Raw genomic sequence first — 27,471 nt, 5'->3', positions numbered from 1 at the left:
AAGCACTTCTACTCCTTACCTCTGCCTCGACTGGCCCTCCCTTTAAAGACAGGTTTCATAAAATTACTTGTAAGTAATTTGAAAATTGTGGCCACACCCTAGTAATACATAATCACTGCCTTAGGCAAACTGTGTAACTGTGTCATGAATAGAGAGCCTTTGACTGTTTCTAAAATGTATCTGTTCTGAGATCTCAATACTAGTTCAGTAGAAATTGTTTTAGCATTTTCAACAGATACCCAAAAATATCTCCTTAAAGGAACACGAGCTTCTCTCATTTCTGCTTTTAGTTTGTTTTTTCCTTCTCCAAAGCTAATGAGGTACTCATACCAAATATTTCCATGCTTTTTGCCACTAGCCCAATCTTCATAGGAAACTAGCCAGATTTTTGCATCTTTCTAAAGTACGGCAATATCCAGAGGGCTCACCAATGTGTGAAAACAACGTATTCCCAAATTTTCCCAAGAATGTCTGTACAAATGCATTAATGTAAAGACAATTGTGCCCCATTTTAATGAATCTGATGAAAAGCCATTTTATGAATCAGTGCTGGATTACTAAAATAATTCTCAGTTTTTTGATTTTCAAAAATTATACTTTTAATTATAGAATATTGTTAGAATACAGATGTAGATAGACACTAGCATAACTGCGACCAATACCATACGAAAACTGCTCTACATACTTACTTGTTCACTCACTCTCCACAACCATAGAAAAACAGGCACAAAGCGTTCAGGGTATGCGCAGAAGCAGCCAGAGACTTGGGAGCAGAAGACATGCAAAAAGCATTAGCAAAGAGAGTCTGATGCATAAGTTCTACACAAATTTCAACATAGCAAATGGGCAGCAATTGGGAAAAAGAGAGGAAACAGCTGGTGTGGCCCTTGCCCTTTTAACTTCCCAGCTGAAGTTTACATGTATGGAGAGATGGCTGGGGCACTTAAAAGCCTCTTCTTGAGCCACTCACCTCTAAGAAGCCAAAAGCAGCAGCAGCAGCAGGAACAGGTAGCAGGGGGCAGGAGAGTAGAGAAGGAAAAGGGAGTGATAGATACTTGGGTCATGAGGATGCTGTCTTCTGCAGCCGCTCCAAAGCTGATGCCCATTGTGGCTCACAGAAACAACAGGAGAACTTTTGATATTCATCAAAACCATTAGCAACACTGATACAGGAGAAGACATATTTGAGTTTAGTCATCAAGAACATGTAAGTCATTCAACAATTAAAATATGAATACCCGCAGTCGGCTAGATTTTGTATAGAACACAAAACATACTCCTTGCCCTAGTTGAGTTTGTTTTTAAGTGGGAGTGGCAACATAAAGAAACCTCCTTGATGGAGTGGTGTTTCATTTTGTTACTTTCAAGGTTGTGTCACTGCAAACAATGCAGTCCCACACAGTTGAAGGTCCTAATGACTCATTTTCGTATACTTCCTGAGACCACTGGCTCCTTAACACACCAAGTCCCAAAGAGCTATGGCAGAAGTATTTTTAAAATGTTACAACACTCACAGTAAAGCACAGTAGAAATAACTTGGGGCACTCTCAAAAATATATATATTCCTTACTCTAGTCCCTTCACACTGCCACCCCCAAATGCCTGGGTAAGCATCATCTGGGGTAGTGCTTAATTCCTATGTGGGCTGGGATAAGAACTGACTCTAACAGGCTTAAATTGGGTCAACTCTCATTTTAACCACATGTATCTGTAAACTGAGAGGATGGAAATACATTCCAATCTAGGTTTATTAATTCCTTGTGACTAGGCCAAAGAGAAGATAATTCAGTCCGAGAACAGGACAATCAATCTACCCAGTCATTATCTCCCACGATTGACTGATACACATAAACAAGTGCTTAGTTCTGTACAAAGACAGATCTTACAGGAGAGCATACACTAGAGCACTAGTGTTTAAATTTTTTCTTTAGAAAAAATGGAAACAAAAGGACATTTCTCACATTGGAATTATCTGTAGTTTTGTCACATGATCAACATCACCCAAGAACATGCTAATTCTGTGTGAATTGTTTCTGCTACTGAAAAAATTACAGGAATACACGTTTTACTGTACATTACACATGCCCTTATGCAAGCCAAGATAAACACTGGGATGTGGCCCTTATCAAATCCTAGAGTTAGCAGTATAAGGAGAACTGATCTTAAAGGATAGAGGGGGGAAGAACACAGAAAGGACTGGTGGTGTTCCTTGGGGAGGAACTTTGTGTTTCCTTCCCTGAAGTGGTCAATCCCACTTGCTCCTGACACTCCACCATCAGTATGGTCCTACCTTTCCTTGAAGACATTTTCCCTACAATGTTTCCTACAGTGATCCCCAAAGAAAATGAATACATTTTGATTAATGGCAATAACAACAGTGGGCATCTCTTACTAAAGTCACCGCCACTGATGAGTCCTTGGTCCCCAAACCTGTGTCTCAATTTTCCTTTAATCTGTATCTTCAGTTAGCTTTTGCAAAGATGCAAGCTTTAATACAGTTAAATTAGAAACAATGTGGAAAAGTTTTGATCATTGCCTTCATCATGCTGAATCTTGCCCTCAGGAAGATGGAAAGATACAAATGTATGAGCAAATCAAGGGAAAAGCCTTTTGAAGGGGAAGATGTGTGTGCCCAACTACTATGGAGAGTGAATAGGTGTGGCAATTCAGGCAGTCTCTGGTTGTCTTTTTCCGAAGCAGCTGTGACCACCCTATTACAGTCCAAAATTTCCCCTAGCATTGTTCTTTGGGCCAAGGATGAGAGAAATAACTTTTAAAGATTTACTCCATATCCAGGCCTGAATATTTACCAGCATTTATCCCCTGGCCTTCAGATTCCCAGTTACTTGTGGGGCTGAATTTGATGAAGTACTTCATTAATATTGAGTGGATAAAAATCATTACTTTGGAGGAGGGGAGAACATTCCCAGAATTGTGGGTCAGAATTACAAATGGCTTATCTTCTTTGATATTTTAAACTGTGGCCCACAAGGAAATTCAGTATGGTAAAAGCAGTTCAGTCTTCAAAGAGCTGTTTGATATCAAATTAAATTGTACCTTCAAATGAATCCTCTCTTGTAATTATAGGACTTAGTCAGTGTGAACTCTCTTATGTTTAATAAGGGCTGAGCTCCGACTGAAACTCTTCTCACATTCGGTACATTCATAAGGCTTCTCTCCTGTATGAACTCTCTGATGTGTGATGAGGTTGGAGCTCTGAGTGAAACCCTTTCCACACTGTACACACTCATAGGGCTTCTCTCCCGTGTGGGTTCTCTGGTGTTTAATTAAATCTGACCTTTCACCAAAGCTTCGCCAACACTCGTTGCACTCGTAGGGCTTCTCTCCGGTGTGAATCTTCTGGTGTGTGATGAGATGAGAGCTCCTACTGAAGCTTTTCCCACAAGCATTACATTCATATGGCTTTTCCCCAGTGTGGGTTCTCTGATGCTGAACCAAGTGCGAGATGCGGCTGAAATTCTCCCCACATTCATTACAGTGGTAGGGCTTTTCTCCTGTGTGGGCTCTGCGATGGCGCACTAGGTCAGAGTTCTGACTGAAATTCTTCCCACACTCATCACACTTGTAGGGCCTCTCCCCCGTGTGGACTCGATAGTGTTTGATGAGATCAGATCTCTCGCTGAAGCCTCGCCCACATTCATTACACTCGTAAGGCTTTTCACCTGTGTGGGTCCTCTGGTGCTGAGCTAGGTGAGAGCTCCGACTGAAGCTTTTCCCACATTCTTCACACTCATAAGGCTTTTCCCCACTATGTGTCCTTTGGTGCTGGATTAGGTGAGAGAGCCGGCAGAAACTCTTCCCACACTCGTTACATTTGTGGGGCTTTTCTCCAGTGTGGATTGTCTGGTGCTGAATGAGGTGAGAGCTTCTTCCAAAACTTTTCCCGCACTCATTACAGTCATAGGGCCTCTCCCCAGTGTGTGTTCTTTGATGCTGAATAAGGTGTGAGCTTCGACTAAAGCCCTTTCCACATTCGTAACACTTATAGGGTCTGTCTCCAGTGTGGGTTTTCTGATGTCGATTAAGGTCTGAGATCTGACTAAAGGCCTTTCCACAATGAGAGCATATATGATATCGGATGCCTGTGTGGACTTCCTTGTGAACAAGCAGATCAGTAACTTGTTGAAGAGGATAGCTTACCCATTCTTCTGCTGTCAAATCTCCCCACTGTCTTTCTGGTCTATCCCCGCTTTCAAAGCCCTCTTCATTTTCAGCATTTTCCTCAGTATTCCCAACAGGTCTTTCAGAAGCAGTCCCAAATTCTACATCTTCACTAATCTCTTGCTTTGGATTTACCTCATTCTCACTCCTGATCTCAAAATCTGTAATAAAGGGTAAAGAATAATGATAATACTCACAAATACACACACACACAAATTATCTACTATGTACCAGGCATTGTGCTAAATTCTTCACCAGAATCACCTCCAACCACCCTGAGTCGGGCATCATGATGATTTCCACTCTATGAATGGTAAATCCAAGACCCAGAGAAGTGAGTTGGACAAGCTCATAGAGTAGTAAATGGTGGAGCCGAGATTCAAATCCAGGTCTGATAACAGTTTATGCTTTGTACCATTCAGTTAATGGTTCTTTACGAAAATTGTATATATTCCTGGTGTTTTGAAAGAAAAGAGCCAGAAACAGAAAATATAAGAGTCTCTATATTAAAATCTCTAAAAACCAAGGGCCTAGATATTTTATGTGTGATTGTGTATGTTCTTAACTTTTCAAGCCTTCATTATTACCATTATCTAATAGTTACTAAGAATCTATTCGGTTAGCATGGAAAAAACAAATTTTTGTCTAGCTATATCAAGTCTTAGTTGATAGGAAAGGTGACTGCCAAACATTACTTGCTACTTTCCAGCGGCCTTTTAATGTGAATAGAGAAGGGAAGGTTGGAAAATGCAAAAATAATGCCTGGCTCAGAACATTCTGAGAGAACATTCTGACATTAAAATATAGTCTTCAGAAAATGAAAATACACAACTATTGTCTACAAGAAACTTTCTACCGGACACTGTATTTTCCAAGTTGTGTTTCTTAGCATACTCTTCAACAAAGAGGTTACTAGGTATCCTGGGAGAAAAGGGCCTACAGATAAATTCGTTCAGTAAATGTTGCATCCAACAACCTCTTCTTAGAAATTCACATGCCATTTAACACATTAAAGGTTCTGAAGTCTTGGGGCTCCTAGGTGGCTCAGTCAAGCAACTGCCTTCTGCTCAGGTCATGATCTCAGGGTTCTGGGATTGAGCCCCACATCAGGCTCCCTCTGCTTCTCTCTCTGCCCCTCACACCACTTGTTCGCTCTCGCTCTCTCTCAAATAAATAAAATCTTAAAAAAAAAAAAAAAAGGTTCTAAAGGGACTTGAGGTAAGGAAACCTTGTAAAAATTATTTAATTCAGTTCCAAACTTAGTTGGGAAAGGAACTTGGTTTTCTATGTGTATGTTTCTTCCATGCTGCCATCCTTTGAACAAGTGCCCCTTGAGCTGGACCGTAGCCATTTCAACTCACATTTCCTTAAGATTCTCACTTCTTGGGCAGCCCCGGTGGCTTAGTGGTTTAGTGCCACCTTTGGCCCAGGGTGTGATCCTGGAGACCTAGGATCCGGTCCCACATCGGGTTCCCTGCATGAGGTCTGCTTCTTCCTCTGCCTGTGCCTCTGCCTCTCTCTCTCTCTCTCTCTCTGTGTGTGTGTGTGTCTCCACTAATAAATAAATAAAATCTTTAAAAAAAAAAAAAAGATTCTCACTTCTTGCTTTGTTAGATCGAGTAGAATATTTGGATCAGAGACTGCAATATATCTAGCTAAATAACTTCATTTCTAGTTGCTTTTCTAAAGGAAAGATCCAAAAATCTTGGAACATCAGGAAGAGCCCAAGTTTAAAAGGAAACCCCTTATAGTTGTTGCCTTTTGTTCTGGAAAAGGCTAGAGAAATATTTTAAAACAACAAAAAAAGAATTAGTCCTAGTGAGTGGCAGATTACCTAGTAAACCATACATGACTGCTAACTTCTGTCAAGTCTTATCAGGAGATGAAATGAGTCAAAAGACCGTTCAGCTCAAGGATATACTGTTTATTCTAGTTACACTCAGCACAAAGGATAGCTAAGAGAAGACAGGTTTGCAGACCATCAAAAAAAAAAAAAAAAAAAAAAAAGCTTCCCTTCCTCATAGAACCTGTGATCTGATTTATTTTTTTTAATTTTTATTTATTTATGATAGTCACAGAGAGAGAGAGAGAGAGAGAGAGAGAGAGAGAGAGAGGGGCAGAGACACAGGCAGAGGGAGAAGCAGGCTCCATGCACCGGGAGCCCGACGTGGGATTTGATCCTGGGTCTCCAGGATCACGCCCTGGGCCAAAGGCAGGCGCTAAACCACTGCGCCACCCAGGGATCCCTGTGATCTGATTTAGTTCATGATTCTCCTGGAATAATATTTGACGCACTCAAAACCTATGACTGACTCTGAAACATCTCTAGACAAGTACCTGCTCCAGATAAATAAAGGACCTCAGGCACAGCCAGGGCTCTGAAGCCAAAATAAATACAAAAATGTGGTTTTTGCTCTTCCATTAACCTGGGTGAGAACCCTCCTCATCTTCTAGTAAAACCACCATTTACAGAGGCCTTGACATCCTGGCACGCACCATTATGTCAGACCTGTTTGGTCAGTGATCTGTACAAACAGGCTGGAGCATGGTGGATGACTCAGGGCATACGAAATCTGAATGTTTCTAAAATGGGCAGAAACAGTCTTTCTTTTTAGACAGTATGACCTTGGTGTACCTGCACTCAGAGATTTGCCTGAGGACTCAACCCAAGCCAACTGCCAAGCCAATTGCCAATTAAATGCTTTAAATATCAAACAACTAGCTTGCAATGAAAGAGTCAAGCCACTTTGTGAGAGTCTTGAAAACGTGGGGGTGAAAAAAGAGAGAGAAGAATCCTTACTTACCTAGTGAGACAACATTTCCATAATTCTCCTGCATAACATCCCTGTAAAGGTCCCTTTGTGTAGGGTCCAAAGGTCTCCATTCTTCCCGAGTGAGGTACATGGCCATATCTTCAAACGTCACAGGTGCCTGAAATCACACAATGCTTCCTCATTACTTGGTATCTGGGGGTTAGCACCAGTTTTTCTTCTTGCAATTAGAGACGTGGCTAGAATTGTTGAGAAGGCGAAAGGAATGAATTCTGATCTGAAGAGTCGAGAGAAGAAATAAACAGGCAAAGAAGAGACGTGGTAGAAAAGGGAGCCATGTACCAGCTGACTGCTCCGGCCCCCACGACCAGATAGATAATCCCTGCCCACTGCACAACTTCGTCTTCTAGCGGTACTCTCCTTGGAACACATGCAGCGCCTACGTCACTCCATACCTTTACTCACAAGGTTATCTTTTTCCCGGAATCTCTTTCTCAGACTAGTGAAATCTTACGATTCTTTTAAAGGCCCTGTTCCTGTACCAACCGTTCCTCAGTGCCCCTATCCACCTGCTCCGCTCCACGCCTCCCTCGGACTCGAGAATTAATCATTCCCGCTTCTTGGTTACCGCACCACGGCACTCTGTTCCTACGACAAATAAAGCCGTTATCACGTTGTATCACGGTTAATCGGATGTGTCTGTCTCCCTACAGACCCGTAAGCAGACGGGGAGGGTCTGTTCCATCCATCTTTTCCGCCTCTCCGGTATTTAAAGGCATACAGCAGGTGTTCAATAAATGCTAATTGGTGGCTACGCTGGCCTGGTACTGAGGTTCCTAGACGCGGAATACCAAAGCGAGCGAATTACTAATCCCAGGGCATTTCCAACAGGGATCTGCAGAGCAAAGAATCGCCGGGACAAGGCGGGTAAGCAGAGGCAGGGTCCGAGAAGCCACCCCCGGCTTACCTGGGACCCAGCCATGAGCAGGGTGGCTGCCATCTCGGACTCAAGGGTTCGCCTCCCAGAAGAGAGAGCAGGAAAAGCAGCTAGCAGACAGCGCTAGAGGAGGCGAAAAGCAGGGCGTGAGGCACAGAAAACAGGCCCTGCCCACTCCCCAGGGCTGGAGTTCTGGCCGCCAGGCGGGTGGGGAGGGCCCTGCACCCGGGCCGGGTCACTCTCCTCCCTGACCCTGGAGCGCGACCCGCCCTCTGTGTCTCCGCCACCGGAGGGTGGAGGCACCGCCAGAATCCACTAAGACAGCCCCCTGGCTGGGGCCCTCCCGGGCCGGGGTCAAGCCGACGCGGTGTCGGGGAGGAGGCTCTCAGCCCAGCCCACAGAACGCCTCCGCTCTCCCATCTCAAGGCTGGGCCCTTTCCGGCAGCTACCTCGACCAATCAGCGAGCAAAGCTCGCCCAACGCTCTGCCAATTAGATGCCGCAAACTAGGCCCGCCTCTTGTAGCGTGGCTGAGCACCTCCATCACGCCTGCGCGGGCCCCCGTGGCCTGCCGGGACTTGGAGTTCCATTCCGGCGTACAAAGGCCAGTCAGAGGCCAAAACCCGAGGAGGGAAAAGAACAAAAGGGTGAAGAAAGAAGCGCGTCCTCCTAGCCGGGGCGGAGTATCTCCCGCTTTCTTCTCTTGGAGACCGCAGCCCGATTAAGCCAGAGGGGTTGCCCTGCATCTCCTCGCGACCTTAGAAGCTTATCTTGAGTCGGGCCTCAGCTTCGACGTCGGGCCTAATTCAAGCGCTGGCCCGTGTTGGGTTCTTCTGGGATGAGCCCTCATTTGACAGCCGGGCCCTGAGAGGAGAGCGGCAGCCGCCCACTCCCCAGGGGAGACTCGGCGGCCGCGCTGGAACTTTGAGCTCCGCCCACGCACTACGTCTCCCAGCAGCGCCTGCGGCACTCTCACCGGCCACTCGGACTACAACTCCCGGGAGGCCCCGCGCCGCCCGTGCGCTGGCTAAGTGCAGTCCGCGGCCGGCCAGGCGGCGGCCCGGCCCGTCGCTATTAACCCTATAGGGGCATCCACCCTTGTCCTTCTAAAGAGGGCGCCCCTTGAGGGACGGGGTGAGTTGCGCCCAGCGGAGGGGAAGCGAACACCCTGAGGAAAATCAGAGGTGAGGGTGGGGGCTAGGGCGCCTGGGGAGGAGCGAGAAGAGTGGTCCTTACCATCCCTGAGGCTTGCCTCCCAAAAGGATTTCTGACGCTGTCCTGCACCGACAGGCTCTTGGGCCTCCGAGCGGCCCCTGACCGGATGAAGGTGGGAAGCCGAGAAGCCGAAAAACCGAGTTGGGGAAAGAACAGACTCACCTCCTGACCCGCGAAGGGTCCGCTAGATCGCCGGCTCCAGGATCCGAGAGGCCTCAAACAGATTCCAAGTCCGCAGGCAGAGTTCTCTGAGACCAGACCCCGGGGTGTTTGGAAAGATTCTGGAGCTCAGTGGCAGATCCCGGGTATCTCAGCCCCGCAGGTAGATCTCAAGTCCGCGGGCTTGCAGGCGAAGCTCAAAGATCGTAGGCGGATCCCGAAGACTCGCAGACAGCTCGGGAAACCACAGACTCCCCGGCAGAGCTCGGAGGCCACAGCAGCTAGCCAAGACACACCAGCAGCAGCTAAGCTGCATTCAACTGGAGCTCTTCCGAACGGAAGGACTTGCAGCCTTCCCTCTCCCCAGCCAGGATGAGAAAATTAGACAATGGGAGCCGAGCACTGGGGAAAGCAGGCATTCTGCGTGGGGAAGCGCTCTGAGCTCGCTGTAGCCTTGGAGAGGGAAGTGATGGAAAAAGAATATAGCAGCTTATTAGGGACTCCCACCCTCTTCAAGTTATAAATATCCCCAGAACCTTGGCTACGTGCCCAGAAGCCTGTTGTCTCTAACTTTACAGGAGACTTCTCTGCCTGGGCTGGGAAAGGGGCTTTTCTTTTGTTTTGCAGATACATCCACCCACTGAGTGACTTGAATCCCCCCCACCCACCCCCAACATGACTCTAGGCTATGCTTTTATTAGTGAGTGTCCTGTTCCCAGTACCCAGTTATTTATGGTTAAATTACTCAAGTGTCTAAAAAGAACTAGGACCCTACCCAGCCATGAGGCCGACTCTCTCACCCCCACTCCTCATCCCCCAGCTGTGAGGCTAGGAATTCTTTAGATAGCTCAGAATCGAACCATCCTACCCCATCTGAAATTTATTTGGGTACCCCCCCCAAAAAAAAAGGAAGAAAAAAAAGGGATTTTAGGGCATCCTCAAGTCCTTGAGAGACAATGTCCATAGTGGGAAGAGCGTGGGGTACTGAGTCAGACAGACCTGAGTTGGAATCCTGGCTGCCTGTCCTTTAGATAGTCATTCACTCTCTCCAGGCCCATTTCCCTTTCTGTAAAACAAGGCAGTCATACCTGAAGCAGTGGTGAACACTAAGTGAGGTGACATAAAGCACTCCACGCAAAATGAACACTCAGATGATAGCTGTTATTATTATGAATCTTGCTTTTGGTGGCAGGGGAGACTTCCAGAAAGGCCTGTGGATATTTTCACTGGCTCAGAAAAATCAAGGAAGTTGGAGTGGCCCAAGAGTGTGAGAATCTGCTGGTGACCTTCACCTCACAATGTTTCTGCTGGAAATCCAGAGGGAATTGGAAGTTGGGCCAGTTTGGTGAATTCAAGCAAATTGGTAGATTGAGCCCAGTAGAGCAGAGGTATTTGAGGCTGCCAGAATGCAGCAAGTCGAGGCCTCACGCTCAGAGAAACTTCTGGGACAAGGAAGGGGGGTGGGGGTCAGTTCAGACTTTGGCGGAGTAATTGCATGTTTCTAATTGGGCCTAAGGTGAGTTGAGCGCCTGAGCCTCTCAGCCCAGCAGGGCTCCCTTTTCATCCCTTCGCTGACAGATTGCTTTGTAAACTTCCTTAGGCCTCTCTCCCCCCTTGCTCCAGTGCTTTAATTCCTTCTTTGTCCTCTCACTGTTTCTTTTATTCCTCAGGCCTGCCTGGGGGCAGGACGACTCTCTCTCTCTCTCTCTCTCTCTCTCTCTCTCTCTCAGAGCCCAGCTTGGCTACTGGCCTCTTTCTGTAAGTGCTTTTCTCTCTCTTCACCTGGAACCCTCAAGAGGGTGGAAGAGAAGAGAGGCTGAGAGCAAAGGGAAAGCCCAACTGCATTTGGTACCCTTGGGGAAGAAGGAGAGGAAAGACAGTGGGTGAGGGGCTTCCTGGTGCAGCCTTCAGTGGGACTCTGAGGGTTGGGGGGTCACTGGAGAAGGAGGTGGCTTCCTGCCCCATTGTTCAGGACTTCATTGTTTCTCAGGAATACTTATTGTCTGTGAATTTTCAATAATTAACTTGGAAAGCTGCATGTGTTCCCATCATTCAGCAGACCCCTAGCATCTACTGTGTACAGAGGTGGCCGCAGAGCCTCTCATTCATGGAAAGGGGCCAGAAGAACCACTGGGCCAGGGTCTCCAAGTTAGGCTTTGGACATTATCTCCAAATGCGGTTATACATTATGTCAGCTCCACTGACCAATTTGATCAAAGACCCTCCTTCTGTGTCCTTAAGCTTGTTTCTTATTAACAGGCTGCTCTGCCTGTGGAGCACTATAAATTATTATATTTTAACAAGTCCTATAATCATCTTGTAAGCAGCACAATTACGGTGTGATTTTTTTATTAGAAGCATTAATTTATTAAATATGGAAAAACGTGCCTCAATATTTATTTGTGAACTTGTCTTGCCATCTCTTCATTTCCAAATATACTAGGAACATCAAAAAAAAAAAAAAAATCAAAGCGCCCCGGGCTTCTCTTGATCCCTGCTCAGTGCAGAGATGAAGCGTCATCCCGGCACAAGGAGCTGGGGACATGGGGGACACACCAACTCGTTGCAGTCCAAACGCAGTAGTATATGATGAGCAAGTCTGTGCAGAGCAGGGGGCGGACCATAGCAGAGGGTAGGGGAGGAGGCTTCACAGAGGAGGTGACATCTGAGCTGGCTTGCAAAGACCGTAGGAGTCTTGGAGGTGGAGAATGAGGGGAGGGAAAGCATTCCAGGCTTCCAGAACAGCATGTGCGAAGTCAGGCGTGAAAGGACAGAGCTTGTTCCAAGATGGCCAGGATTGTGCATGGCTAGAAGGAAGAGTGTGGGGGTGGATGGCAGGGAGAGGAGGCCGAGCAGGGACAGTCTCTTACATCTCCTTGCCTGCCTGTCTCAGCCTTTGGCCGTGGATCAGCAGAGCTGGTGATGAAGTACAGATGGGGAGCGGCCTGGGGGCTGGCGGGGGTGAGAAGAGCAGATTGACTCTGCAGGAGGAGGGGGAGTGGAGAGGACTAGGAAGTTCTTTAGGAGCTCATGAATTTCAGCTGGTTTTCTCCCAAGAGGATCAACATTTTCCAAAAATGTAAACAATTGCATTAAAAACATACAACAAACTTATTATGAGTTAGCCTACCTAAAGGCATTCGGATAGGCCCGTATTCACCAAACATGCTTACTGTGTCTCACTTCTGTACCACGCACTGCTGGGGAGATAGGACACGACCCGTCACAAGGACCTCGGGGCTGCTGTGAGGACTAAAAGTGAGAATGGTGGCAAAACACCAGCATAGGGCACCATCATTGTTACAATGAGGAAAGTAAAACACATCACAGACGCTCTGTGAGATGAAGCCATATTTCAAAGTGGTTTAGAGCATGAACAGGGGCCTGGGTTCAAGGCCAGATTCTGTCTCCTAGAAGCAAATTACTCTCTGAACTTTGGTATCCTCAGTTTGTGAAAAGAGTATGATAATACGGGGCACCTGGGTGGCTCAGTTGGTTAAGTGAGTTTGGTTCAGGTCATGATCTCAGCATGCTTCTCCCTCCCCCTCTGTCCCTCCTCCTGCTTGTGCTCACTCGTGTGCACCCACACACTCTCTCTCTCTCAAATAAATAAAAAAAATTTTTTAAAGAGTATAATAATACAATTCATGGAGACAGAAAGCAGAATAGTGTCTGCCTAGGGCTTGGGGAGGAGGGAATGAGGAATTGCTTAATAGGTATAGAGGTTCAGTTTTGCAAGATGAAAATGTTTTGGAGATTGGCTACACAATGATGTGAATGTACTTAACACTACTGAACTGTGTATATATTTAAAATGGTTAAGATCGGTGTTCACTTTCTCAGCCCAAATACTGAAATTGGAACAATATAGAGAAGATTAACATGCCCCCTGGGCAAGGATGACATGCATATCCGTGAAGCATTCCATTAAAAAAAGGTTAAAATCATAAGTTTTATGTTATGAATGTTATCACTATTTTCAAAAGGGGCACCCGGGGGTGCCTGGGTGCTCAATTATGTGTCTGACTCCTGATTTCAGCTCAAGTCATGATCTCAGGATCATGGGATCACCCCTGCGTGGGGCTCCAGGCTCAGCGTGGAGTCTGCTTCAGATTTTCTCTCTCCTTCTTCTTCTGCCCCTCCCCGCTATGTCTCTCTCTCTTTCTCTCTCTAAAAGTAGATAATATCTTTTTTTTAAAAATGGGGGCACCTGGTTGACTCAGTCAATAGAACTGACTCGATCTCAGGGTTGTGAGTTCGAGATGTTGGGTGTAGAGATTAACTTAAAAATAAAATCTTTGAGGGGAATCCCTGGGTGGCTCAGCAGTTTGGCACCTGCCTTTGGCCCGGGGCATGATCCTGGAGTCCCAGGATCGAGTCCTGCGTTGGGTTCCCTGCATGGAGCCTGCTTCTCCCTCTGTTTCTCTCTCTCTCTCTCTCTCTGTCTCTAATAAATGAATAAAATCTTTAAAAAAATAAAATCTTTGAAAAACAACACAAAAGAGTATAAGAATAGTAACCAAGTTAGTAGGGTGTGAGAGTTAGTGGGGACGATATAAAGCAAGTGCCTATACCCACAGTAATGGCAATCGATAACATTTACTAATCAAGTACTTTGTATCAGGTATGATTGTAATGAATCCTCACACCCCTTTGAGCCAGGTGTGATTATTACCACTATTCTACAGATGAAAACCAGAGATAGAGAAGTTACATCATGTGCCCAAGACCTGGCTAATAAATGCTCAATAATTAATAGGTGTTATTGATACTGTGATACAAAGAAATCCTTATCATCATCATGGTAGAATGCAGTGTAATTAGGAAAGTGTTACAGCACTGTGGGAGTTCTGAGAATATCTCTTGTGGCCAGGGGATTAGAGAAGACTTCACAGAAGATGTGCATCTGGGGAAGGAGGCAGGCAGAGGGGTGAACTAGGTAAACAGGATTAAGAGGTACAAACTTCAATTATAAAATAAATAAGTTGGGACCTCTGGGTGGCTCAGTGGTTGGGTGTCTGCCTTTGGCTCAGGGCATGGTCCTAGAGTCCTGGGATCGAGTCCCGCATCCGGCTCCCCTTGGGGAGCCTGCTTCTCCCTCTGCCTATGTCTCTGCCTCTCTCTCTGTGTGTCTCATGAATAAATAAACAAAATCGTTTAAAATAAATAAGTCATGGAGACAAAAAGCACAGCATAGGGAATATAGTCAATAATATCGTAATAATGTTGTACAGTGACAAATGGTGGCTATACTTCCTGTGGTGAGCACTGGGTAATGTATAATAGAATTGTTAAATCACTATGCTGTACAGCTGAAACTAAGAATGTACGTCGACTATACTTCAATTAAAAAAACTAAGACACACACCTGAGGTGAGGCTTGAATGGGTGAGATTAGGACCGGGTGGGGGAGGGGGATCAGAATAGGCAGTCACAGTTGCGAAGGTCCATCAGGGTTTCGAGGACAGGGCAACTAGCTCCCTTAGGCTGGAACAAAGGGACAGCAGAGGTGGTAGATAAGCCACCTGATATAGGAGAGGAGGTTTGAAAGTCAAACCAAGGAGTTTGAGGTTTGCCTGCTGGAGGAAATCCAGCGGAGAAGACTGGGGGAATGATGCTCAGGGCCTCACAGGGCAGATGAAGGTAAGATAGGGATGCTTGGAGCTGGGAGGCCAGTAGGAGATCTTTGCATCAGTGCAGGAAAAAAGAAACCCCAAAAGAATATTGCTAGTGTTGAGCAGGGTTGTACGAGGGAGGGACATAGAATCGGTAACAGAGAAGACGGCAAGGGGAGGGTCAGAGATGGTTCTAGGTAGCCAAATATACAAGACGGAAGAAGGCACTTAAGAAAGAGAAGATGTGAGTTTAGTTTCAGATTAAGTGTATTGAGAGGGCCAGTGTGTTAAGAGGAGAAATCCAGGGATCCCTGGGTGGCTCAGCGGTTTAGCACCTGCCTTTGGCCCAGTCCCACGTCGGGCTACGTCGGGCTCCCTGCAGGGAGACTGCTTCTCCCTCTGCATGTGTCTCTGCCTCTCTCTCTCTCTCTCTCTCTGTCTCTGATGAATAAATAAATAAAATTTAAAAAAAGAGGAGAAATCCAGATAGACATTTGGTGATGGAAGACTTAAGCCCAAGGAATCTCAGCTGTAAAGACAGAGATTTGGGAGTCTGGATGAGCCTATTAGGAAAGACTTCTCATGCAATATGGTCTTACAGGTTCCTGTAACCTTTAGTAAGTATCTTCTAAGTTGGCCATCAGAATTGAACGTACTTTGTTTTTAAGGTCCCTTGGCCATGATGTTGCAGGTGAGAAGGCCTCTCCTCCATCCAAAGCATGGCCTCTCTGTTTTACCTTCCCTGACCTAGTCTTTTTCCTCCTGGAAGGTAGCAATCTCTCCTCCCCTGGGAAGCCTTCCTGGTGGCAGAAGTTCATGCTAACTGCCTTGCAGCTCGCCCCCTCTGTGTCTTCGACATGAAGGAGGAGAGGGGGTTAAATCATGAATCCCAGCCAACAGGCTGTGTGCAAGGACTGTGTGACAAGAAAGAGCACCACATGGCCAGTGTGGCTGGAGCACCCAGGATGGGGGCAGGGCTGAGGAGCCAGCCCTGCAGGGCCTGTGGACCCTGCCAGATGCAGTGGGGGAGAATGGAAGAAGGCCTGAAAGGCAGGGTGGTGGCGTAGGGACTGAAACACGATCAGACTTGCAATTTTGAAAAGCCTATCCCGGCCAGCACAGGGGCGAGCATGAACTGGAGCGGGTCCAGCGGGGACACAGGAAGACCAGTTAGGAGGATACTGATGAACACAGTCTGAGGCCTATTCATGCTTTTCTGTGTCCTTTTGTGAACGTAGATGTGTATTGTACTGTATAGATGTGCGGCTCTTGTGCTGCTTAATCTGACTCATCTCCTTTGTAAACAGTAAGGTTATTGAGGGTGGAGATTCAGTGTTTGTATTTTTTCCTGTGCTGTAACTCCCCATGATACCAGGAGCACAATGGGTATTGAGACTGTGACTACTCAAAGTCACCCCCAACGGCGCCACCTTAAACAGCCCCAAGTAACATTTATCAACAGTTATAATTGGTGATTGTTGCTTTGGGTTTCTAGACATTTGGATGGAGGATTCGATCATGCAAAAGAAAAATCTGGGTATCTAAGCCCTTACTACTCAAAGTGTGGTCTGTGGACCAGCAGCATCAGCATCACCTGGGAGCTTGTAAAAAATAAAAAAGTATCAAAAAAATAAAAAAATAAATATAAATAAATAAAAGTTAAGGGGCACCTGGGTGGCTCAGGGGTTGAGCATCTGCCTTTAGCCCTGGGAGTGATCCTGGAGACCTGGGATCGAGTCCCACGTCAGGCTACCTGCATGGAGCCTAGTCCTCCCTCTGCCTGTGTCTCTGCCTCTATGTGGTTCTCATGAATAAATAAATAAAAATCTTTTTAAAATAAAAAAACAAAATTAAAATTTAAAAAATGGGGAGGGGGTTTGCGCCTGGGTGGCTCAGTTAAGCATCTGGCTCTTGATTTCCACTCAGGTCATGGTCTCAGAGTCATTAGATCAAGCCCCAACTCACAGGTTCTGGGTTGGGCATGGAGTCTGCTTGAGATTCTCTCTCTCTTCCTCTCCCTCTGCCCACCCCACCGCCCCCTGCCGGTGTGCAGATTTTCTTTCTCTCTCTCAAAAATAAATAAATAAATAAAAGTTTAAAAAAAAAAGGAAGAAGAAAGAAAAATCTTAGCATCCCCACCCCCAGGGCCGAGACCCACTGATGCAGAATCTGCATTTTAACATGATCCCCAGGGGATTCCAGCCCCTACTGAAGTTTAGGAAGCACCTGGCTGTGTTAGCAGGAGGGCTCCACACTCCTGTGAGTAATATTCAGACCTCAGGCATGGTGTTTATCACATCCTGTTCCCTGTGGAAGACTGCTTAGGGTTTCTTTCCCTGCCAGCCCAGGAATTCCTGGAAGGTAGGGGCTAAGCACTGTGTACGGCTCCAGAGCTTTCAGAGCATCGAGCACAATGACAGGAAGCAGAAGGCCAGGGTTTTGGTCCTGGTTCTGCCATTTACAAGTTCTGTGTGTTTCGTCTTTTGTGAGATTTTTTTTCGTCCTTCTGAACGACCCACCCCAAACCCGATTATTATAAAGCTGAAGATGGTGGCAAATTTCTAGGCACAGTTTCCTGACAGGTTTCACCTGGAGGAGGAGGCACTTGATGGGTAGAAGGAGGAGGGCAATGTTCAATTCCAGACTGGATGATGCTGGGGCATATAAGGAACTTGGGCGGAAGTCACTCCCAACAGCTGCCCTAAGAGTGAACCCAGGAGTACGAGAACCAGGGGCCTCTGCACCATCACCCTGTGAAGTAGGCACTCATGCCACTCCTGTATTTACAGGTAAGAAAGTGGCCCATAGAGGTTAAGTGACTTCCCCAAGCTCCCAGGAGCTCATGGACTCCTGCACTTAGGCCATTTAGGAAACACAGAGTCCAGAAGGCTCAGCCTGGGGGCTGTCAGAAGGCAAGGGACAGTCAGAGACTGAGACCCAGGACATGCCCACTGACCCACTCCCAACCATTTTCCAGAAGGTTCCAGATTTTCCTAAAGCTTATCAGCTTAAAAAGCAAGCCAGTGTCATTGCAGGAAGAGCACAAGGTCCCTTATGCCCTGCAGACTTTCTCTGAAGCTCAGGCCACAGATAGAGCTATGAAGGGTGCATCACCAGGGCCTGGGCAGGTTCTGAGCCTCAGGATCTCCCAGAGGCTGCAGGCTTGGGCATCGCTGTACCCTTCAGTCAGAAAGCTGGAGCCAAAGATGATCTGCTCCCTGCCTGAGGGACCAGGTCTGGAGTCCTCCAAGGCCCCCGAAGTCAGCTCTGACCAGGGGAGTAGCAGAGAGTCTGGGAAGAGATCTTTCTATATGGCATGGGAGTCCCATCTGCCTATGCCAAGCTGTGTGCCAGTTGCTCCACACGTGTGACTCTGGGGTGGGATGGGGTAAGATTTGTTTCCGACTGGTATTTTTCAATTCAGAAAAAGTTGAGAGGTTGGGATGTGAGGGAAGGGACTCCAAGCAAGGGACTGCCAGCCCACAGCCTGACATGACACCTCAGCCATGAGGCTCTGAAGTCTCTGAGTTTCTGCAAGAGGTCTATCGACACAGACTCTTAGCTTTGAACCCCCGTTAGGCTCCCCCATTAGCGAATGAATATTAATAACTGATTATTAATTTGCAAAAGAATTCTCCTTCTGATCCCTAAGACCCCAGTCAGAGTTCAGCATTTTTCTTCATCTTAATTTTTATTTTTTTCTCCAGCTACAATGGCTTAGTGCGTTCTCTTTGTTCTTCCTCACCTTGTTCACTGAAATCCTGGCTGGCGGTTCTATCAGCAGAACTACAAAACCAAAAAGGCAATACAATTTTAGAGCTCTCCCTGTGTCGCCCAAGGAAGCCAGGGGGAGGGGGAGGGGACACGAAAAAGAAAGTAGTGTCTGGAGCCACGGAAACCAGAGTCCAAATCCCAGCTCTGCCCTTACTAGCTGTGTGGCCTTGAGCAAAACACTCATCTGTGAAATGGGATCATAATGCCGGCCAATGTAAGAAGCTAACAGGTAATAAATCATAGGAAATGTGATGCATGTAGTGGGCTTTTAATTCATGGTCAAAAATGTCATGTGATTATTACTAATCAGTTGGTTAAACTTTAGGCCTCCCATACGGCAATGGATACTTCCTGAAAATGTTATCAGAAGTCATGTGTCTGCCATCTCTAGTGGACCCTGCCTCTCCAACTACTAGGAATGATGGAGGAGGACCTGGGTTCAGAGCATGCACAATGTCCTTTTCCTAACAGTAATAATCATAAGAGCTACCATTTATCGAGCACTTACTCTTGGCTGAGTAATATTACATCCTTGTGATCACCATATATCACTCCCATTTTCACAGGTAAAGAAGCAGTTCAGACAGGTTAAGTGACTTGCCCAAACTCCCATAATACTAGTAGGTAACAAACTCAGAACAATAAGGATGGTGGTTCCTATGTGCCAGCACATAGGTGCTCAGGGATTTTTTTTTTTTTTTTTTTGGTATGGTCATACAGGTTGTGCACTGCACAAGAGACCTGGCCACAGGGCAAGTTGGGGGTGAAACTTAGCTCCTGCCATGTTTGCCTAGCTCTGTGGCCTGGTACAAGGCTATGTCTACTTGGAGGCAGGAAGACCTTTTTTTATTTGATCTAACAAAGATAACGTAGGAGCTAACAGGTGCCCTGTTAATGCTTTATTTATATTACTTTCCCTAATTCCTCAAAACAGCCCTGTAGACTAGATATTAATACCCCCATTTTCTAGGTGAGAAAATTCAGGTCTGGAGAGTTCAGGTCACTTAGCAAAGTCACTTTGTAAGTGATAAAGCTAGAATCTGAACCCGATGCCAAAGCTGATGCTCTAAACCACTGGGCCACTAACCTGGCCCCATCCCTAAGTGCTCAATAGGCAAATAAAGGAAAAATACACAATCACCTGACTTTTACCTTAACAAACACAGCAGTTCTAATGAAGCCTCAGGGCCATCAAGGCCCTTAGTAAGGTTGCAGAAAACTCAACCCATCGGGAATTTGGAGTATTGTCTTTCAGCGCTCCAAACTGTGTGGCTTTATGCTCACTAAATATTTTTCAGTAGCTCAATTTCCTCGCCTGAAAGTGAGAGTAATATTGTAAGGAACGCTTCTCATAGTTGTTGGCAAAGTGTGTGCGTATGTAACAACCTGCACATCGACCATGGGAGGAAGGCATTATCATCGCCCTTCTGCTCAGGGAGGTGAGTGACACGCTCAGAGCCACACAACAAGTAGGGTAGAGTGGGACCTAAAACCAGTGTTCCCAACGACTCCCAGTCGGTCTGGGCTCCTGGCTAAGTGCCTCAGAGCTTCTGGAGCACCTGCAGCCTGGTGCTCAGGTGGCCCAGGCATCACGCAGTGCGTGTGTGGCAGGAAACTGACATTGATCACATAATCGCATTGAGTTTTTTTTTTTTTTCAGAAGACGGGGCAGGAAGGAGCACTCTGCGAGGAGTCTTTGTTTGGCTCCCACGCCTGAAAACAAAACCTCTGCCTTTGCAGGGGCTGGGACAGCCCAGATTATAGTCTTGGGTAATGTAGGCCTTTTCCGGAGCTGTCTTACGAAGGGAGGATGACCTAGGAGCATTTGGTGGCAATGTCCCTGACAGGGCTCAGCCTTCCTCTCATCCCCAGCTGTGGCAGGGTTCAAAGGAAATCCCATCTGTGAAAGCACTCTGCAAAGAGGTGCGGTCCAAATGCAGAGTGCTGTTGTTTTTCCTCCCCTCTGTGGATCTCAGGAGGCTGACTGCATCTGTGCTCAGATGACAGACTTGCCCATCCTGTGATAAAATGTGGGCTGCTGCTCCCACCCCCGCTGGGTGCCTTCCAAAACAAAAACATGCACATGCACTCTCTCCCCGCCTCCCCAACAACCACCCGCCACTATCTCCAGCTCTGCAGACCCACTCTGCACAGGCTGGTGAGCCCCCCTTCTTGGCTGTGGGTATAGTACTCCTTATGTGGGGCAGCAGCTGTGGATGACAGGGGAGGGAGAAAGTTAGAGACATACAGACCTTCCAGCGATTGCCACATTCATTGCATAAGACAAAGGTAGTCATGGGCTCATCAGCACTGCGTGTCTGCACCTGAGAAAGAGAGACAGAGAGAGAGAAAGAGCTGGACCACTCAGGAATTCACCCCATGCTCTAGGACCTGCCATAGCTCCCACTGTCTGTAGCAGTAGGTCCAAATCCCAGAGCTTGGCACCGTTATTCTCACCCTACTCCGGCCGTTCCTTCATCACTGAGAACTCCATAGCGTAATACTCCCCTCCCCGGACAGGGCCATCAGCTCACCTCCAGTACCTCACTGGCTCAACAAGCCCTCTGCACTTTCACTTTTGTTCTTTATCCTTCCAAACCCATCTCTCTGCTCTTGCCTCAAGGCTCATCTCCTACAGGAATTATTTTCTGACTCATCTCTCAACACGCCCTATCATCTATGCCTCACTGATCAGAACTTCAGGGAACTGGAAGCAGCCTTAAAGATCATCTAGTTCTTTCCTTTATTTAGTTACTTGGTTATTATTATTATTTTTTTTTTAGTTACATGCTTATTTATTTAAGTAGGCTCCACACCCAGCATGGAGCCCAATGCAGAGCTCAAACTCACGACCCTGAGATCAAGAGTAAGGACATTTAATTGACTGAACCACCCAGGTGCCCTTCCCTCATTCCCTATGTTAGAGGCGCAAGACTTGAGCCCCAAGACTTGAGGACCAGAGAGGAAAAGCAGTTTGAAGATCATTGGATCACCGGGACTGTTTCATGTCACATTTCCTAGTTCCTCACGCCCTCAACCGAACCAGACAGATGCAGGAGTCGGGATTCCCACAGCAAATCCCTTGGATTTGCAGATTTAACAATGACAGTCCTGATTTTCTACAGCCAACCCTGGATGACCACGATATGTTACTGTGCGGACACTCAGCTCTGAATGGGACGTGCGCTGGGAGTCCGTCCCCCGGGCCCTGAGCAAGCCCAGCAGCGGGCCAGGAGGCCACAGCTTAGCGCAGCCGCCTTACTGGAGAATGGTAACACCGGAGGGAGGATAACCCTGGGGTTTCTCTGTGCAGAGAAAACTTGGCTAATGGGCGGTTTACTTCTGGGGGGAGAAGATGCACAGAAAGCTCATCGTTGCACATGGAAATGTGCTTGGAAGAAAGCAGGAGGCTGCACCAACATCTCTGAATCCCTGAGGGGAATTCTTTGAGACGCTCCTCCAGAATGGCAAGGCTGGCTATATTTCTGCTGCAGCCACAGATTCCCGCGGGCAAGGTGCTCTTGATAAATCTTGCTTGCCCAGCAGATGGAAGAATGAATAGAGTTCTAGAATGACCAGGTATAAATTAGAATCCAAGCATAGTGGTGCCCCAAGAACATAATATGTACCACCCAGAAACAGAAGGTGGTTCTTGGGGTTTGAGTCTTTCAGAGAAGGGGCCTCCACAGCCTTCTGCGACTCCCTGTGCTGGGACAGTGGTCCTCAGCCTGAACACCTGGGGCTAAACGCCTTCAGCTTGGCTGCCACGTTGGCTGTACTGCAGGCAGGCAGAAAAGTCTCGATCTGGGTTTGTTACTACCTCTGCCATTTATGATGGTCTTGGCCATCTTGGACAAAGCTGCATACCTTGACCCCTGTCTGGGCCTCAGTTTCCCTGTGCATAAAATGAGGGAGCTAGTTTTCTATGGCTAAGTCTCTTTCTGAGCATCTGTGACTCTACAGAAGTCCGTGACTGGTCCTATTCTTGCTACAGGTCAGGCTAGAGCATGCTGGCCATGTCTCATAGACACAAGCCTGGGTGATCTTACATGCAGGAGAACATTTTCTAGAAGCCACAGGTGCATCATGGTGGTGGACTAAGACCTGCCCTTCTCTCTGCAGTCCGGAGTTTTAGCCCTTTCTCCCCCGGGCTCCCTTCTAGGCTGCCCCTGGTTCTCCACCTCCGACGCCCCCGTTGCCCCCTCTCCCGCACCTGGTTATAGGTACAGTTCTTCTTCTTGCATTTGCTGCACTGGAAAAGGTCAGTGGTGGTGCCGCCTGTCTTGGCCATCTGATGCTCACGGATAGCTTCCTGGGTCATGGCATTCCTCAGTTCCCTCAGCTCATCGCTGGCCATTTCCTGGAGAGAAATGAGTCTGCCCCTTCAGGGCTAGAGAGTCCCAGGGACCCTGTGCCCCACCAGGCTTCTAGAGAGCCTGAACGGAGGAGAGGGGAACATGCTGGATTGAGTACAAGGAGGGAGGCCTGGACTTCTGGCCTTGCCCCAGCTGGGAAAGGGCTATACCCAGAGTCTCCATTCTGCTTTGGGTGAAAGGGCAAGCCTGTAGGCTGACAGGGCCAAGAGCAGGAGGGCACGTGTGGGAGAGCAGAAGGCAAATAGCTTCTGCCCCAGAGTCAATATCTTGTGTACATTTCCCCAGATCCGGTGCTCACCCTGCCTGCCAAGACCTTGGGTACCTGCTTGAACCTTCCTGCATGAGCTGTCTGGGCCGTGACCCCCTGATCTGTGATGTTCCCCTTATCCATCCGGTCTGGACTTGGCCCAGTGCCTGTCCAAACTGTAATCACTGCCCAGTCTATTCTGACTGCTGGGAACCTTGACCTCAACACTCCATGACTTGCTGCAGCCACCTTGACCCAAGCAGGACCGGAAGCTCCTGGGTTCACACAGCTAACTGCTCACCTGCATCACAGAACATCTTTTTCTTTGAGCTCCTATAGAACAGAATGTCCTGTCTCCCATCAGCTCACCGCAGACACTCAGCATTTGCATTATCCAGGTCCTACCTTTATCCATCTCCCTGGGCATTTGACTCCCCTTACGCCTCTGCCAGAGGACAGCAGAGAAGGGAACACAAACTGGAGAGAGCTCTAGGTAAGGTTGGTTTGGGGGAGGGAGGATGGCCAGAGCTAATGTTAAAATGAGGACTTGGTGCTGGCTAAACATTTCCACTGTTGCTATCTATCCCGACTCCTTCAACCATGGAAAACAGAGTTGGCGCAAAGATCAAGTGATTGTAGCATGCTGACCACTGCATTATAACCACTTGGGCCTCCTGATGAAATGCAGAGTCCTCTGAATCCAAAATCCTAAGGGAACCCCCGGGAATTTTACTAGTCTGCCCTCAAGTTATTCTGGTGCACCCAAATGTTTAAGTCCGACTATATCAAGTTCAAGGACTAGGTCCTAACCACTGGCAGGGGTATACAGAAAAACAAGCCAATCCAGGGCCATATAAGCAAAAAGCAACTAACTTTAATTTGGGGAGAAATCCAGGGCATAATGCATTCATTCATTCAAAATGTATTGGATGTCAATTTACTGAATGCTTTTAACTGCACTTTGTGCTGGTGAATGGGGCCTTGGCCTTCGGGGTGCCTGGTTTGTAGCATTCACCAATTTCCATGGTGTAAATGCTCCTACAACGGCCAATTTCAAGCTACTAATGTCATGTAATCGAATGCAGAGCTGGAAATAGCTACACGGAATCACCTCTCTTGAGCTACTAGGCACTGACTCCCTCAGACGGCTACTTCTGAGCCCTGAGGATTCAGATAGGAAGATTTGTTTCCTGTCCCCAGGTCATGTTAGTCTGGTAGAGTGGCCAAGTATTTAGACAGGATTGCGAGATAGCGAGATAGCGTGAGATGTACTTAGAGCGGAAGAATACAAAGTACAGGGGGAAGCCCAGAGTAGGATGGCCAGCTGCTTGGGGGCAGGGGAGGCTCGTTAAAGAAGTTGATGCCTTAACCAGTCTCGAAAGATAAGCAGGAGTTCCCAAGACAGACAGGATTCTAGAGACCGAGAAGAATAGACACAAAAGATCAGACAAGAATAACAGGTCTTTGGGGAAGGACGTTTGGGGTGTGTTCAAGATGAGAAGTGTGGGAGATGGGGCTGGGCGTCAGACTGTGGAGAGGGGGTCTTGTGTGCCAGCTAAGAAACAGAGAACAGAAAGACACCCACTCACCAATCCATTTACCTGTCTCTGCCTGGCCTCATCGGGGAGGAGGCAGTGTCAAAGCCACATGGAATAAATAGAGTACTACAGTGTAGTACTATAATAAGGACGGAAAGGAGGATGAGAATGGAGTGGGAGAGGACACTGGTCCTCATGTATTTACATCTTTAGAGGAGGAGCACTAAAGGTGAACCCGATATGTTGCACAGCTTTGACATGCCAGGGATGAGTGTCTCAGTGCTGGGTGAGCAGGTTACAGATAAAACCCCTCTCCTCGTGAGGCTGATGGTATATCCACTCAACAGGTCTAAAGCTCATCTTAGAATCGATTCCACTCTAGGATATGTCTGAGTAGAGAGGGAAAGAGGGAAGGAAGAATGAGGGAAGAATTAGGAAGACACAGGATGCAGAGAGGGACATCCCCATACAAGGGCATCTGCTGTCCCAGGCTCTTGCTAATGGCAGCTCCCTGTCCCCTGAGCCAGAGCACAGCAGGCCGCCCAACCCCAAGCTGTTATTTTTCTTATTGGAGCAAAAATGGTCTTATATTTCTTTCTTTCTTTCTTTCTTTCTTTCTTTCTTTCTTTCTTTCTTTCTTTCTTTCTTTCTTTCTTTTTTCTTTCTTTCTTTCTTTCTTTCTTTCTTTCTTTCTTTCTTTCTTTCTTTCTTCCTTTCCTTTCCTTTCCTTTCCTTTCCTTTCTTTTCTTTTCTTTCTTTTCTTTTCTTTTTTCTTTCTTTTTTTTTTTTGTCTTATATTTCTTAAAGAAACTTCCTGCCTGGAGCAAAAGATGACCTCAGGATGAAGGTCTCTGCATTCGATGCCTAGGCTTCCAGCAAGGGGGTAGGATCCTCGGTGCCTGGCCCTGTGGAAGGCCTGGTAAGTTCTTGGCTTGCTCCTCTTGGTCTGGTTGGCCTCTTCTTGGGCATGGGTTGACCACCTGATTCTCTTGTTCTGTTCTAGTGAATAGTCCTTGGGTGGGGCCAGACCATCTACATATCTGAGTTGGCCAGTTCCTTTGCTGGGACTTCTGAGGCCTTTGTGTTAATCCAGACACTCAGCTCCATTCTGACCTCTAGCTTCTGGGAACTTCCTGGGTTTGGCTCAGACTTGCGCCTAGACCTTGCTCTTGGTTCTCCTGGCCTGGTTTCCCCTAGCCTTGAATTGCCTGGAAGAGTCTCTGGATAGCATTCCTACAAAGCACATACAAAGAAGTAAAGGGATCCTGGAGCCAGAGAGTGGGGGACAGGGAAGAGGAAACACAAGGCCAGGTTTCCATAAAAGTCAAAGCTTCTCCTTGCAAGGAAAGATAAGACACTGTAAAGCCAAGTTGCAATTTGTAACTCTGGGAATATGTTGCTGGTTGCCTAAAAAGATCAAATATTTTGAATTGAGCAGAAAGATAACCCTGGTCCACCTGTGCCAAGTTCCCCTATTTTATGCTAAAGCCGGGGCTCACTCTTGTTTTGGGTATTTGAGGAAAGCAGTGAAGAGAGAAATATACATACACCTATCACATCTCTCCCCCAACACACACCCCTGCACCCCCCAAACATATACTAAATACCAAACACACTCCATACATTACACACCCCACACACATCACACATCACACATACTCAGCACACATACCACAAACACACAGGCACACCCTCGCCAACAGTTTCAGAGGGCTCCCAGACGTTCTGAGGCACAGCCAGACTCCAGGATCCCGATGCATTTCCCTTTCCCTTGTCTGGGCCACTTTGATTTAGTGGGGCTTGCAGGGAATCTCCTTTCTTTTTTTTGGGGGTGGGTGGGGAATCTCCTTTATCAGCTCTGGCAACAAAGGGCCACTCATTATCTGAGGGTGCACAAAAGGGGTTTCCAAGAGGTAGGGCTCCGAAATAAACCGATCTGGGTTCAAATTCTCATCTGTCACTTCCTAGTCGTAGGTGGCTTCAGTTTTTCTCATCCATAAAATGGGTATAAATATTTCCCTTTTCATAGCATGGTGCTTGGGGTTACACAAAATGGTCAGTAACTAAACCTATCATACAAATTCTGGGGAGGGCTTTACGTATATTAACCTAAACACTCATATATATTAACTCATTCAATCCTTCATGAGATAGCTATTATTATTATTATTACTATTATTGTTATTATTATTATTAAGTAGTTTCCACGCCCTGCAGGGAGCCTGACACAGGGCTTGAACTCACAACCCTGATATCAAAACCCGAGCTGAGACCAAGAGTCAAATGCTTAACCCACTGAGCTACCCATGTGCCCCATGATATTTATTATTATTTTGTTTTATAGATGAGAAAAGTGAGGCCCAGAGAGGTTAAGTAGTTTGTCTAGGATCACACAGCTAAGTGAGAGAGGCTGAATTCAAACCCATGCAGTTTGGCACAGTCCTGAAGCTTGTAACCAGCGCGCATACTTCCTTGAACAGGCTTGTTTCCTTTCCCTTCCCTTCCTGACCTCTCAAGCTATAAATTCCTAGAGTGGCTCTATCATGGCACTTACCACCTCTGTATTGTACAAATTTGAAATTATGCCTGTCTCCCCACCTTGGACCTTGTTTCACAGAGACAGGCACGGCTGTTTTGGCTTGGGACCAGGACTGAACA

General features: G+C 47.1%; 2 protein-coding genes, 1 long non-coding RNA gene and 2 other non-coding genes across 8 annotated transcripts in view; 2 read left to right on the top strand and 3 right to left on the bottom strand.

Annotated features, from left to right (window-relative positions):
- Nucleotides 1-573: 573 nt before the first annotated feature.
- ZNF436 (zinc finger protein 436) lies at nt 574-9,849 on the bottom strand. 3 transcript variants are annotated; one of them, XM_038531638.1, is made up of 4 exons: nt 9,267-9,849; nt 7,921-8,013; nt 6,987-7,113; nt 574-4,343 (listed from the first exon to the last, which is right to left on the bottom strand). In XM_038531638.1, exons 2-4 carry the CDS (start codon nt 7,951-7,953, stop codon nt 3,091-3,093), a joined length of 1,413 nt encoding a protein of 470 aa, XP_038387566.1. In that variant the 5' UTR covers nt 7,954-8,013; nt 9,267-9,849; the 3' UTR covers nt 574-3,090. The 3 variants fall into 3 exon arrangements, with proteins under 3 accessions (XP_038387566.1, XP_038387567.1, XP_038387565.1); XM_038531639.1 differs by lacking the exon at nt 7,921-8,013 and having other exon boundaries at nt 9,267-9,846; XM_038531637.1 differs by lacking the exons at nt 7,921-8,013; nt 9,267-9,849 and adding an exon at nt 7,523-7,887.
- On the bottom strand, nt 8,284-8,428 carry MIR8897 (microRNA mir-8897). The gene has a single exon (NR_128866.1). It is a non-coding gene; the product is annotated as a microRNA mir-8897 (primary transcript).
- On the top strand, nt 8,320-11,656 carry LOC119871130. The gene is made up of 2 exons (XR_005356029.1): nt 8,320-9,073; nt 9,180-11,656. It is a non-coding gene; the product is annotated as an uncharacterized LOC119871130 (long non-coding RNA).
- Nucleotides 11,657-13,090: 1,434 nt separating this feature from the next.
- LOC119871154 lies at nt 13,091-13,197 on the top strand. Its single transcript, XR_005356270.1, has one exon. It is a non-coding gene; the product is annotated as a U6 spliceosomal RNA (small nuclear RNA).
- Nucleotides 13,198-18,550: 5,353 nt separating this feature from the next.
- TCEA3 (transcription elongation factor A3) overlaps nt 18,551-27,471 on the bottom strand; it is a 42,678-nt gene continuing 33,757 nt past the window's right edge. For both annotated transcript variants that reach the window (XM_038531636.1, XM_038531635.1), the window contains exons 9-11: nt 22,866-23,012; nt 20,905-20,976; nt 18,551-18,664 (exon numbers count right to left, since the gene is read on the bottom strand). In XM_038531636.1, the coding sequence (XP_038387564.1) occupies nt 18,656-18,664; nt 20,905-20,976; nt 22,866-23,012 (228 nt within the window). In that variant the 3' untranslated portion in view covers nt 18,551-18,655. The remainder of the gene's footprint in view (nt 18,665-20,904; nt 20,977-22,865; nt 23,013-27,471) is intronic.

This window comes from Canis lupus, chromosome 2, assembly GCF_011100685.1.
Source record: "Canis lupus familiaris isolate Mischka breed German Shepherd chromosome 2, alternate assembly UU_Cfam_GSD_1.0, whole genome shotgun sequence".
In the NCBI taxonomy this organism is placed as follows: Eukaryota; Metazoa; Chordata; class Mammalia; order Carnivora; family Canidae; genus Canis; species Canis lupus.
Note: the sequence above shows the minus strand (reverse complement) of the source record. Positions and strands in the feature narration are given on the sequence as shown.